The following is a 13,743-nucleotide window of genomic DNA, read 5'->3' on the forward strand; positions in this document are numbered from 1 at the left end:
AGATAAATTGTAGATTATGAAGGTGATACATGGTTAAGATAGATAAAAATATATATATAATAGATAGGTGGATAGATATAAAGAAAGAAATGTAGATAGATAGATAGATAGATAGATAGATAGATAGATAAGATAGATACATAGAAACAAAACGAAATAGTTTTTATCCAAATATGGCCATTTAACCCCATATGAATGAGACAAAACATAGTCTAGACTGTCTACATAGCTTAGCACTTTAAGGCAATGCAGCAAATGGTACAACACTGTCCTGGTCTCACTATACAGCTGCTAGCCTGGTGAAGCACACATATGGTGTAGCTGTGCCAGCTAAACAAGCACAAAATACCTTCTTTCTGAGAAAGAAGGGGGAAGCTTTCTTGCAGAACTGTGGTGGCAATAAATGAAATGACTCACAATCTCTTCTCCAGTCAGTTTTTACGAGAGCTGCCAGACAGCGTCTGTTCACGTTCTGCAGATACTAGGGGCGCCATAACAAAGTTAAGGTCAAGTTAGTGTCTTATCTTGGGTGGCACAAACTACAACATATTTTCTATTCCTATTTCAAAGTTTTTTCCCCTCAATAAGAACCTTAAGCAAGATCTGAGCTTGCTGCTCCTGGAAATGTCACTGGGAATTAAATACCTGTTCAATGAGAAAAATGATTGCAGATGTTTCAAGACTTCCAGTGGTAATGTATTCCTTTCCTTTTAACGTGTGTGTATTGCACTGTTGTACTGGGCAAGCTGAAATGATTTGCTTGCTCGTTAGAAGATTACAGAGAAATCAGGATCCTCAGCACCATCTATGCATAGATATGTGTGTGTGTGTGTGTGTTCATGTTTGTGTGCAAGGGGTATAGAAATATAGATAGATAGATTCGATAGATAGATAGATAAATAGATAGATATAGATAGATAGATAGATAGATAGATGATAGATAGATAGATAGATAGAAATAGAGAGATATAGATAGATAGATTATTAGGCATTTATCTTTATCTGTATATATATATATATATATATATATATATATATATATATATATATATATATATATATTCTATATACATTATAGATTTAGATATAGCGATAGATAGATAGATAGATAGATAGATAGATAGATAGATAGATTATAGATAAATGGATAAACACATAGACATCATAGATATAGATATAGAGATAGACAGACAGATAGATATATAGATAGGTAGATATGAAAATTAAGCATAGATAGGCGTATATCTTTATCTGTGTATTTATATTTTTATATGCATTATAGATGTAGATAGATACATAGATAGATAGATAGATAGATAGACAGACAGACAGACAGACAGACAGATAGATAGATAGATAGATAGATAGATAGATAGATAGATAGATTATTAGATAGGCATTAATGTTTATATACATTATAGATGTAGATAGATAGATAGATAGATAGATAGATAGATAGATAGATAGTTACAGATATATATATATATATATATATATATATATATATATATATATATATATATATATATATATATATATATATATATATATATATATATATATATATATATACACACACACATTGATGTTAATGCTTAGTTTATAATTGTATATTTCCTATCATTCAAGCAAAGCCTTTTTCAAATTTTGACCTAAATCGAAAGTTTTTAGTGTTTAAGATATTAAGCACTTCCTGTAACAAGTTGCTCACTTATTGACTCGCTCATCAATAAGCCTTTCGGTAATTGTTGTTCTCGCTTTTATAAATTAAGGTCTCAGTTTTATTTGCTTGTATAACTACATTGGATTTGAATGCATTTTAAGGGAAAAAAAGTTTATTAATTTAAATTAATTCATAAATGCAAATGTAATTTCCATTAAATTTAATTTGGCGGTTTTAAGGATTTCTCTTTACACCCAGTTTAAGATAAACAAAAAAAAGCTATGGGTGTTTAAGAGGAAAAATGAGCGAGAAAGCGTTTACATATGTGTGTATGTACGGATTTGCGTGTGCACATAAATGTGCATCAGACACACATATACCTATAATTTGTGTAGCTCTAATTTCAAATAAAATGACCAATTTATCTGGCTTATTTTGCTGTCAAATATGTTTTCCTTAATATTAATTATATCAGTGTTTAGATGTTTTATAAATATATTTGGTATAATGCAGCGTAGCATTGTTGTTAGTATGCATTGTTATTTTCTCAATAATAAAGTAAAAAATAAAGTAATTAAAGAATAGGTGTATATATAGTAATATCATTTCTGAATAAGTGTTTTGTTTACGTAGAGATTTAAGATGTTGCATTTGTCATAATTGTAATACATTATATACATGTATATTATTTCGGTGTATCTCTCATATATATATATATATAGTTATATATATTTATAGTTGCATGTCTATATATATATATATATATATGCACACACACAGTATATATATATAGTGTGTGTGTGTGTACATAGATAGAGAAAGATAGATATAAATAAATTGATATAATTACACACATGTATGTATGTAGATATATATATATATATTCAGAGAGAGAGACATAGAGAGAACACAATTTTTTCGTATTTGTTTTTGTGCACAATAAAAGTGTGGGTGTACGGTTGAATCAGATTAAATTTAAGCATACTTTTGATTCAAGCTTAATCAATATATGCTGCATAGATACAATAAATAGATAAAGATTAAAAAAAACTGTCCAAATGTTTTTGTAACTTCTGTTGTTTTTTTAAGAATGTCAAATATATTTTGGATTTGCATTTGTCTAAAATAGTTTATCGTGGCTTATTTTTACTGCAGTATATTTGGGCTCCTCAAACCTAACCCCCTGTTATTAATACATCGCTTTATGATAAATGAGCGTACAGAAACATAGGAATATAAGTAAAAATGTTTGTCTATATCGTTATCTTGTGTGAGGCATGTTTTCGTATCATGTATGATTATTTTACATGTAAATATATTTGATGTGTTCAAGTGTTTACATACATATACATACATACACACACATATACATACACACATATGTGTCTTTATTTACACACACACACACAGTCATATACTCTCTTTATACTAACACACACACACACACACATGTGTGTGTGTGTGTATTTATAAAACTGAGTTCAGACTGAATGCACAAATACAGTATGGAAATACTATATTTAATTATGTAAATGAAGTTAGTTACATAAGTGTGTCTGTATTTGTGTCTATATATACATGTGTGTATATATATATATATATATATATATATATATATATATATTGATAGATGGATATATATATATATATATATATATATATATATGTTTGTGTTTATAGATAATAGATAGATAGATAGATAGATAGATAGATAGATAGATAGATAGATAGATAGATAGATTAGAGATAGATAGATAGATAGATAGATAGATAGATAGATAGATAGAAATGTATGTGTGTATAAAGACAAAGGGAGAGAATAGATGAACAGAGGCAGAAATGTAGGTAATTGAACATACTTTTAATTAGATTAATATTTAGATAAAGATAGATATGGGTCTGTGTTTGTGAGGGTTTTCTTCGTTAAATAATAGCTTATTGGGAAGGCATTTTATTTTCATTTTCATAAGATAATTTTAGTAGTTGTTGGCTGATTCGAGTATAAACGCATTTTTTAAATTCCTATATTATTATAAGAAAAGAAAAATTAGGATAGATTAGAGAGCAGTTGCTTGACTCTAGATGCCCCTACATGAAGAAGCCATATTCTCGCTTTCCTTCTATCTAACAGCTTAAGTTCATATAAAAATGATGTTTCCAAAGGGCAAATCGTTGATAATGTATTAAAGTGTTGCCCCTTTTTGCCTGTGTGTGGGAGTTGTGCACTGTGGTAAGAGATGTTTCATTCTGCAGGGCTCTTATAGATATAAGGACATTCTCCACCGGATCACGTGACATAATTACCACTAGAATCAATCAAGATGAATTGCACGTCAGCACACGTTCACGATTTTTTCTTAGTTGATCCTGTCCAAGCCCTCTTGAGCAATAGATGGATCTTGTTCAATGCAGTGAAATCTCCTTGTTGCTTGCAATCGCAAAAAGGGAGACATGACTGAGTTTGATAATTGCAACAACAGTGCATCAAATATGTATCTGCCTGGCTGTGCCTATTACGTGTCGCCTTCGGATTTTTCAACGAAATCTTCGTTTTTATCTCAGTCTTCTTCTTGCCCAATGACTTTCTCCTATACCTCCAATTTAACCCATGTGCAACCTGTGAGGGAAGTGGCATTCAGGGAGTATGGGATAGACCGCAGTAAGTGGCAGTACAGAGGCAGCTACCCCTCGTATTACTCCAGTGATGAGGTGGTGCACAGGGACCTCATCCAGACCACTAACAGGAGAACGGATGTGCTATTCAAATCGGACTCAGTGTGCACTCACCATGCACCCCCAAGTGCATCCTCCAACTTCTACAGCTCTGTGGGCAGGAATGGGATCCTACCTCAAGGCTTTGACCAGTTTTATGATTCAACTCAAACAGCCTCCTACCAGCTGGACATGGATGAGCAGCCGGCTAAGACTGACCAGAAACCTCAAAACAGCACCGGCAAGATGCCCTCAGCCCAGGACAAGAAAGTGACAAATGACAGTCACCCCGGGTCCCCCTCTGGAGAGGCAGCAGCAGCAGCAGAGAAGAGCAACAGCTCAGGTAGGCACCAAGTGGGGGCAAGGCCAGCTCTTTGTCAGCCTCTGGTTTATGTGCATTTTTATAAGCATGCAAGTCTTTTTATATATCCTATAAGGGTTCCTTTACCGTTGTAAAGTGTGTTTACGACAGGGAACTAATTTAAGAAGATGAGGATGGTCCTTAGTGGAATATATACATTTACAGTGGGAAAGATCTTTGTAAATGTTCTACATTTGTAGTTGACTAACAATTATATTGTGTGCGTGTATAATATACTATATGTATATATTATATATTTATATATTATAGGTATATATATATATATATATATATATATATATATATATATATATATAATGTATATAAATAAATATATATATATACATATATATATACATATATATATATATATATATATATATATATATATATATATATATACATATATGTGTGTGTGTGTTTATCTGTAGATTTATTTGTTTACACAATGCATGCAATAATATATATATATATATATATATATATATATATATATATATATATATATATATATATATATATATATATATATATATATATATATATATATATATATATCTCAAAAAGACGAATCGAAGAATTTACGCATTAATCTAAAACACAGATACATATTTTGTGCGAATATATAACATCAATTATGCAAAATACATATATATCTATGTGTATATTATATGTGTGTGATCGTGTTTTTAAAAATGTTTAAAATTAAAACGTGGTGCATTTACGCAAATTAATACAGAAACAGACACATGTTTGTGTGTGTGTGTGTATATATATATATATATATATATATATATAGATAGATAGATAGATAGATAGATAGATAGATAGATAGATAGATAGATAGATAGATATATAGATATATAGATAGATATATAGATATATAGATAGATATATAGATATATGTGCGTGTGTGTGTTTAAAATATATATTATTATTATTATATATACACTCATACACATTCATATGTTTCCAAAAAGATATGCACTTAAATACTTGAAGATCAGTTTAATTTTATTCGAATATTACAACGTTTACATATACATAATAATGTTGTGACGTTTTAGGTTCATTAACCCTTCATCAGACATACATCTTTAGGATTGTGTTTGATGTAGATATCACTTTACAAGGTGTCGCAGGTCATTAAATCGGATTATATTTTACTATATATATATATTATATGTTATTAAGTGTAATTATGTATTTCTACAATTATCTGGCAGCTTCCCAACGACTGAGGAAAAAGAGATGCCCTTACAGCAAATACCAGATTCGAGAGCTGGAAAGGGAATTTTTCTTCAATGTTTACATAAACAAGGAGAAGAGACTCCAATTATCCAGGATGCTCAACCTCACTGACCGGCAAGTTAAAATATGGTTTCAAAATCGAAGGATGAAAGAAAAGAAACTCAATAGGGATCGACTTCAATATTTCACTGGAAATCCACTTTTTTGAGTTAATGTTCAAACTTACATCACAACTGGTAACAGAAAATGTGAAGCCTAAGTTATTTGGTTTAACATAGACCTTGAATTTCCAACAGAGGATTTTTTTTCCTAAACCTTTGAAGGATGCCTCCTTGGTAAGGAGATAACGCTCTTGGGAACGTCACTTACAGATTGCATCCAATGGTGTGTGTTTTTTTTTTAATCCACATCAATGAATATACAGTATTAGTCTCCAAAGGTTGGTTCCGAGCTACAATGACTTATTTGACTACAGTACACAACTAACTAAATAAATGAATGCCGATATATGTTAAAGTGTGTGTGTATATATATATATATATATATATATATATATATATATATATATATATATATATATATATATATATATATATATATATATATATATATATATATATATATATATATATATATATATATATATGTTTAATGCACGGGAAATGTTTTCTTGTGAAAATAATTGTTTATGGTTCAATGGTGTTATTATTGATACATTGCATGGAATTAACGTTTAAATTGGCCTTGAATATCTGTCAGCTATTTACTGCATTATATAATCTCTTATGTATATATTTATTAAATTTTCAATGTTATTTTTTAACAAGTCAACACGTTTTATACGTTATTTTTCAATGAATACAAAAACTATTTAGATTGTTTACATCTGGCCTGGTCAAGCACACATATATATTCATAATGTGGCTGCTGTATTAGCATTTGACTGCAGTACATAAAATAAATTATTTAGGGTGGTCAATATGATATTTAATATTCAGGATATAATAGATATGCTAATGCTTCATTAAAAACCCTTGTCAAAATGAAGCATTTGGCGTTTTCAGCATTCAAAGCAACTAATCAGGATTTTTAGGATCAACAGTGAGATATCTGGAATTGTGTTTATTTTGTAGACTGAAGAATTTAGTGAAGTTTTCTCTTTACACTTTATATGGTGTGACCCAGTGAGCTGTTTACAAAACCTTGAACTGTCTAGACAACACCATAAAAGTAGGGGTTCCAAACAGTATAATTGGGTTATATTATACACCTTCTGGTGGGCTAAAAGAGATTTCCGCAAAGTGCAATAAAGGCAAGAAGTGAGAAAGGGGGCTGTTTTTTTCAATGGCACTTAGTGGGCGTTTTTATGCTGGCACAGCTTTGAGTTAGACACGGCTGAGAAACAGACTAACTAAAGGAAGCTTGGAACAAAGGAAGAAAAAATATATTGTTAAGGAAAAAAAGCAGATATTTGCTTCAATTTGAGCAAAAACTAAACATTTGCCTTTGAACTTCCAAAATGTCAAGGTCATCACCCTTCACCTTCCCGAATAATTAAATGCCCGGAGGTTTTGCTATTATTATTCTTCGCTGCCACCCACCAATATGCATTAAATATTCTGGACACTGAGGCTGAAATTAGAATATAACAATATATCATACTTTGGATAAGAACAACAAAAACTTGAATTAATTTAAGATTTATGCATTTCCCTTGCGTTGAATGTTATTGCTTTAGAAATGTATTTGTTGAATAGGCAACTTATATAAGTTGATTAAAAATAAGACATTTAAAACAATATTTTTCATTTGAATTAGATCAAAGTATAACAATATTACTTTTATTTGTTAGTAAAAAAAAGGAACTAAGTAATGCATTTGTAGATAAATCGAATGAGTTCCAATGTGCTTTTAATGCACATGTCAATAATAACAAGAAATGAATGATGAAATCATTAAACAAACTGGGAAGTGTAATAAATAATTCAAATATGGAACTTTTGCCATAAATATATCGTGATATAAATAGATGTATGTATATATAATGAAATCACATGATTGTCTATGAAAATTTCATGGAAGTACATGGCTTTAAACACAATTAATAATAAAAAAATATTCACATTACTGTAAGGTGTTTTGCTTTAAATGGCCACCAGAGGGCGACTGTCGTACTTGAAATGATTTTCTGTTTGCTAAAAATGAGCTTTCTTCATAAATTAGTAATCAAGTCACACAGGAGTTCTGGATTTTTTTCCAGAGCAACAATCTGTGGAAGAGTTTTTAAAGTAATACATATTTTAAAACCTGTTACACGTCCCTAGTATCTTGTTTGCGACCTATAAAAAAGTCCATGGTACTGAAAACAAAATACAGTATTTTTTAGATGGCTGCCTAAGCTGTAGAATAAGATCCATAGAACAGTTTTTCAAATCTAATTTTAATTACAAAGTATAAAATAAAAATAAGAAAATGACTGTACTTTATATAATAAAATGATAGGGGTCTATAAAACAATTGATACCATTTATAGATAACACCAACCAATACAAGTTGCAATTAACTGCTTTCCTAGACACCATATTGTACCTTTGGTATTTATGACGGATATGCCTCAGGCAGCTGAGAACTGAAGACACTACACGATTTTGTTTTTATCTTTCCTCTATACTTAAACACTTACACATTGGCAATTGCTACTGCATTTTCTAAGTTAGATGCACATTTAATTGGAAGCAACCGATTTCATTGTTATTACAATTACCAGAGTTCAATGCAGTGACACATATCTTGAAGAAGCAATGTTAGCCTACTTTATTATTATACCAATAGCAAAATAAATAAATATAGATAGTGTATCCCAAGGAAACAAAGGATGGATTCAGAGATTTTGCATTTTAACTAGGTAATTGTAATGTGGAAGTGTTGAAATGGTCATCTCACGCATACATTTAAGTATGTGAGTGTATGGGTGTATATATATATATACATATATATATATATATATATATATATACACATATATATATATATATACATATATATATATATATATATATATATATATATACATATATATATATATATATATATATATATATATGTATATATATATATATATATATATATATATATATATATATATATATATATATATATATATATATATATATATATATATATATATATATATATATATATATATATATATATATAAACACAAACACACACCTATATAGGAAACAAACAAGGTTAAATGCAACAGTTATGAGTTATTTATCTGTTTTATTCAGCAGTTTATATATTTACTACTTATCTGTTGCATGTGGAATTCAAAGGGTCTTTTATTTAGCATCTGAATTTCAACTTGCTTGTTTTATTGTTTGAAGGACTAAGGTTGCAATTACAATTTCAAAATTAAAAAAGTTTACTACAATTGAAGCTGAAGAAAGAGAATGAATATAAATATAATATATAATATTAGTTATTGTATTAGTTCTATTAACAGTCGATATGGAATACTCCTAACATTGTAATTACAAATAACTATTTGAAGTGACAAACCATACTTATGGCATTTACTGAGCGAACTGCAGGTTCTTTATTAAGGTGGTTTACTTTAAATAATGTATCTATAATAAAATAATATTTTTTCAAACACGTTTTAATTGTTTTGTTTAAATCGTGTTATAAATGTCAATAGTATTGATTAATGAACCTGATATCAAATTTAACCTATTTAACAAATATTTAATTATAACACTGCCAAAACAGTTTTTAAGGCTACGATTTTAAAGTTATTTATTTGTTGCTTAAGTATTATAAAGGGGGTGTTTGTAATATTAATTGCAACCTTTTTTTCCCTCCAACATTTATCGAAATGCATGTCATTGAATATATTGACTGTTTGTACTGAAGAAACAATCCCCATACATATAACAACAAGCTTAGTGATTATATAGATATAAATAGATAGATAGATAGAAAGATAGACAGACAGATTGACACATACACACGTATGTGTTTAGAAATATCTCTTTGTGTGTTGCTTTATTGTGTTTAGCACATGGCTTATAGGTGTATTTTTATGAGCATTTTATTCATGCGCATAATTTTGTTCATATAAATGTGTTTGAATTTGTATCTATATAAAAGTGTAGACATAAAGATATCTGTAAATACGTATATTTTTTAGATATATAGGTAGATAGATAAGACAGATCGATAGATTGATGGGTATGTGCGAGCATACATTTTCTCTCTCGCTATATATATATATATATATATATATATATATATATATATATATATATATATATATATATATATATATATATATATATATATATATATATATATATATATAATTTTGTATATATATATATATATATATATATATATATATATATATATATATATATATATATATATATATACAGAGAGAGAGAGAGAGAGAGAGAGAGAGAGACATATTTCACTATTTTAGCATATCATATTTCAAAGATCACAATAATGTCTACAAATAATACAGATATATATGAATTCATTTATTGATAACGTATCTGTTTATTTTTATAGTAGCTTTATTTTTGTTATCTTACTTCTACATACAATAATATAAACACACAAACACACACACGAATATAACACGTGCACTCAGTATATATATTTATGTGTATATACATACATATATGTGTGTGTGTGTGTATATACATACATATATATATATATATATATATATATATATATATATAGAGAGAGAGAGAGAGAGAGAGAGAGAGAGAGAGAGAGAGAGAGAGAGAGAGACATACACAAATATATATACTTAGTGCACATTTTATTTTCTTGTGTTTGTGTGTGTCTATATATGTATATATATATATATATATATATATATATATATATATATATATATATATATATATATATATATGTCTAGCTATCCATCTATCTTTCTATCTTTCTATCTATCAAGGCCTAAATAAGTTGTGGTATTAGACAGTTAGACAGTAGTTAAAATGTTCTGATCTAAGCTACAGACAGGAAATAAGCTTTGCACCACACACAAACACACACACAAATTATTAGTATTACATGTCATTCATTGGAAAACAGTAACACACTCAATCCAATTACATAGAAAACAGAGGTGGTAGAATTTAACATATCTGTATGATTGCTTACTAGTATAAGTTTATTGTGCCATATTGTTTGTTTAATTATTATTATTATGATATGCCATTATTCAGTAGGTTAGTTGTAATGGGTATCATGTTCAAATTTGATAAAACTGTTTTGAAGGTTATTCATATTTTTATTATTTGGAAGAGATGTGTTAAGAAAGGCTCAGTTTCCATTTATCTCTCCAATTTATCTGTTCATTCTGCGGAATGCATAAGTACATTTTTTCAATATTTAATTCCTAAATTTGAGATTAGTCACGTTTCTTGCCCTGGGGGAAGTAGCTAAATTTGGTGTATGTTCATTCTTGAGTCTAGATTTATTAGGTTTGCTTATACTTTAAATATGATAAAACGTATTAGTAAATTATTGTTACCGTATTCTCTGCAGGTTTACAGAAAGGTACTAACGATTTGTAAATGTAGTTCCCTTACAATATAATTTGAAAACGTTTCAAAGTTATTTGTAAGATAGTGAATTAAAATAATTTTATAATTAGTGAATGATTAAAATGCCCAAATATATTCTTCTTCTTGAAATACCATTGTGATTGACAGACTGATACAATAAACCAGTAATTAAATCTAGGCAGTATTTTGTGAGTTACCCAGCGAACCTTTATTTTCTATTGTTGGGGGGGGGGTAAATATTTTATTTTAAATTTATATATGTTGATTATTTTGTGAATCTAATATTTAATTTGCATGTCAGATGTTTTTAGGATGCAAGTTAGCCAACTTTAGGGGGGGGGGGGGCTACTTCTTCAAGTTCCATTTATAAAAGTCTAGTATAAGCTATTTAACATCAATGCACACAAGCTTTGGAATAGGAGTTGTAAACGCCAGTGGGTCTTAACCTGACAATGATGTTGTATTTGAACAGCTGCGAGAGGGTTTCATTTTATTAAAGGTCTGTCTCATTGCCACAGAACCAGACGTTTTATTGTTTTAACTGCATAGGAAATAAAATGCCAGCTAAAGGGGGTCCTAAAAGCAACATGAATTAGAATTTGAAAAATCCTGAACTAACTCTAATGAAGCTCAAAAAGGAAACTCTAAGATACTATTTTTATTCTTTACTATTCTCAAACTATTTGCTAGAGGACGTTTAACACAGACTTTACATATTTTGCATCACAATACGTATATATATATATATATATATATATATATATATATATATATATATATATATATATATATATATATATTTATATATATATATATATATATATATATATGTGTGTGTGTGTGTGTGTGTGTATATATATATATATATATATGTGTGTGTGTATATATATATATATATATGTGTGTGTGTGTGTGTATATATATATATATATATATGTGTGTGTGTGTGTGTGTGTGTGTATTTAAAGGTAAATAACCAAAAATGTAAAGTAATATTTTATGTATAATATTGTTGCTTTTTAGAAACCCAAGTGATAACAAAGGCATTGCTTTCAATGTTTGACAGTTTGTGTTAAAACAAAAAAATGACCCTTTTCCGTTGCAGTGTGGGGTGAAAATCAATGGTATATTTTTCAATAATTCATAATGCGAATGCCATTATGCTAAATTTTAACTATTAATCTTTTTTTCTTTACTAAGTTTCGATTGATTTGTTAATAAAAAATCTACCCATGTGCTGCAACACAGGGTATAACTCTTAAAAAAAAAGCCTCAGAAGCAAAAAAAAAAAAAAAATGACCAAGTAGCTAAAGAATGTAGATTAAGATAATATTGATCGCTCCTGATTCCTCTTAATATGTTTTAATAAATCCCACTAGCCTTTGTGCCTTTAACTTGTCAAGAGGCAGAGCTTTTACCATATCCTTAAAAGGAAAACACATTTTTATTTTGCATATTCATTTTGGAATTTTAAAATGATCATTAATACTCGAGATAATTATATTATTCAAAACTTTAAGGTTTGTAGCAAAAACAAAAATCAAGAAATAAATACAATAGGTTAACATTAAAGTCCACCTAGGCAAGTCTTACAATAGTTGCAGGGTTTAATTTCCTCATTGCCAGGGATCTTGAACTTAAAGACTTCAGAGCAGCTGACTCTTTTATTTGAATAAAAATAATTTTAAATCCTCTTCTTGTGATTACCCTTCTCTTGGGATATAGCAGAAATATACATAAATACAGGGCGAACACATCCTGTATTGGAGATTCCTTTTTTAAAGCAACCTAAAGGACATAACTTTCAGTCATTTTATGGAAAGTGAATATTCTTGTTGGTATAAAAAATAACCTTAAATCAGCGCAGTGCGCCAGGCAGCTATAGCAGGACATAGTGAGTTCACTTTCCCATTGACTTTGTAGGTGTCGCTGTTGACCATATTTGAGCTGCAGCCCCGGCTGGCCGGGCACCACGTGACCCGCAGGGAGGTAGCTGCTCAAGGCCACTTTCAAATCTCATTGGTTTAGTTGTCATGTGGTTGTGCAGAGGCATCCACAATTACACAGGGAATGTTTTCCTAGAGATGTCAGCCTACAAAGGACACAATCTCTCTTCTTCAAATTCCTCCCCAAAATGTCCTTTCCAAACAGCTCTCCTGCTGCAA

At 29.2% G+C, this 13,743-nt stretch overlaps 3 protein-coding genes across 3 annotated transcripts in view; all 3 read left to right on the forward strand.

The window, feature by feature from the left end:
* The first annotated feature begins 602 nt into the window (after positions 1–602).
* Positions 603–13,743, forward strand: part of HOXD3 (homeobox D3) — a 63,241-nt gene continuing 50,100 nt past the window's right edge. Inside the window, exon 1 of the mRNA XM_053698480.1 lies at positions 603–691. The gene's annotated coding sequence lies outside the window, so the exon portion shown is untranslated. The remainder of the gene's footprint in view (positions 692–13,743) is intronic.
* HOXD11 (homeobox D11) lies at positions 4,068–6,491 on the forward strand. The gene is made up of 2 exons (XM_053698483.1): positions 4,068–4,718; positions 5,963–6,491. The coding sequence occupies exons 1-2, from the start codon at positions 4,115–4,117 to the stop codon at positions 6,193–6,195; spliced, it is 837 nt and encodes a 278-aa protein (XP_053554458.1). The 5' UTR covers positions 4,068–4,114; the 3' UTR covers positions 6,196–6,491.
* Positions 13,512–13,743, forward strand: part of HOXD10 (homeobox D10) — a 3,105-nt gene continuing 2,873 nt past the window's right edge. Inside the window, exon 1 of the mRNA XM_053698481.1 lies at positions 13,512–13,743. This exon is cut by the window's right edge and continues 711 nt beyond it. Coding sequence (XP_053554456.1) covers positions 13,713–13,743 — 31 coding nt within the window. The 5' untranslated portion in view covers positions 13,512–13,712.

Source organism: Bombina bombina, chromosome 1 (genome assembly GCF_027579735.1).
Source record: "Bombina bombina isolate aBomBom1 chromosome 1, aBomBom1.pri, whole genome shotgun sequence".
Lineage (NCBI taxonomy): Eukaryota > Metazoa > Chordata > Amphibia > Anura > Bombinatoridae > Bombina > Bombina bombina.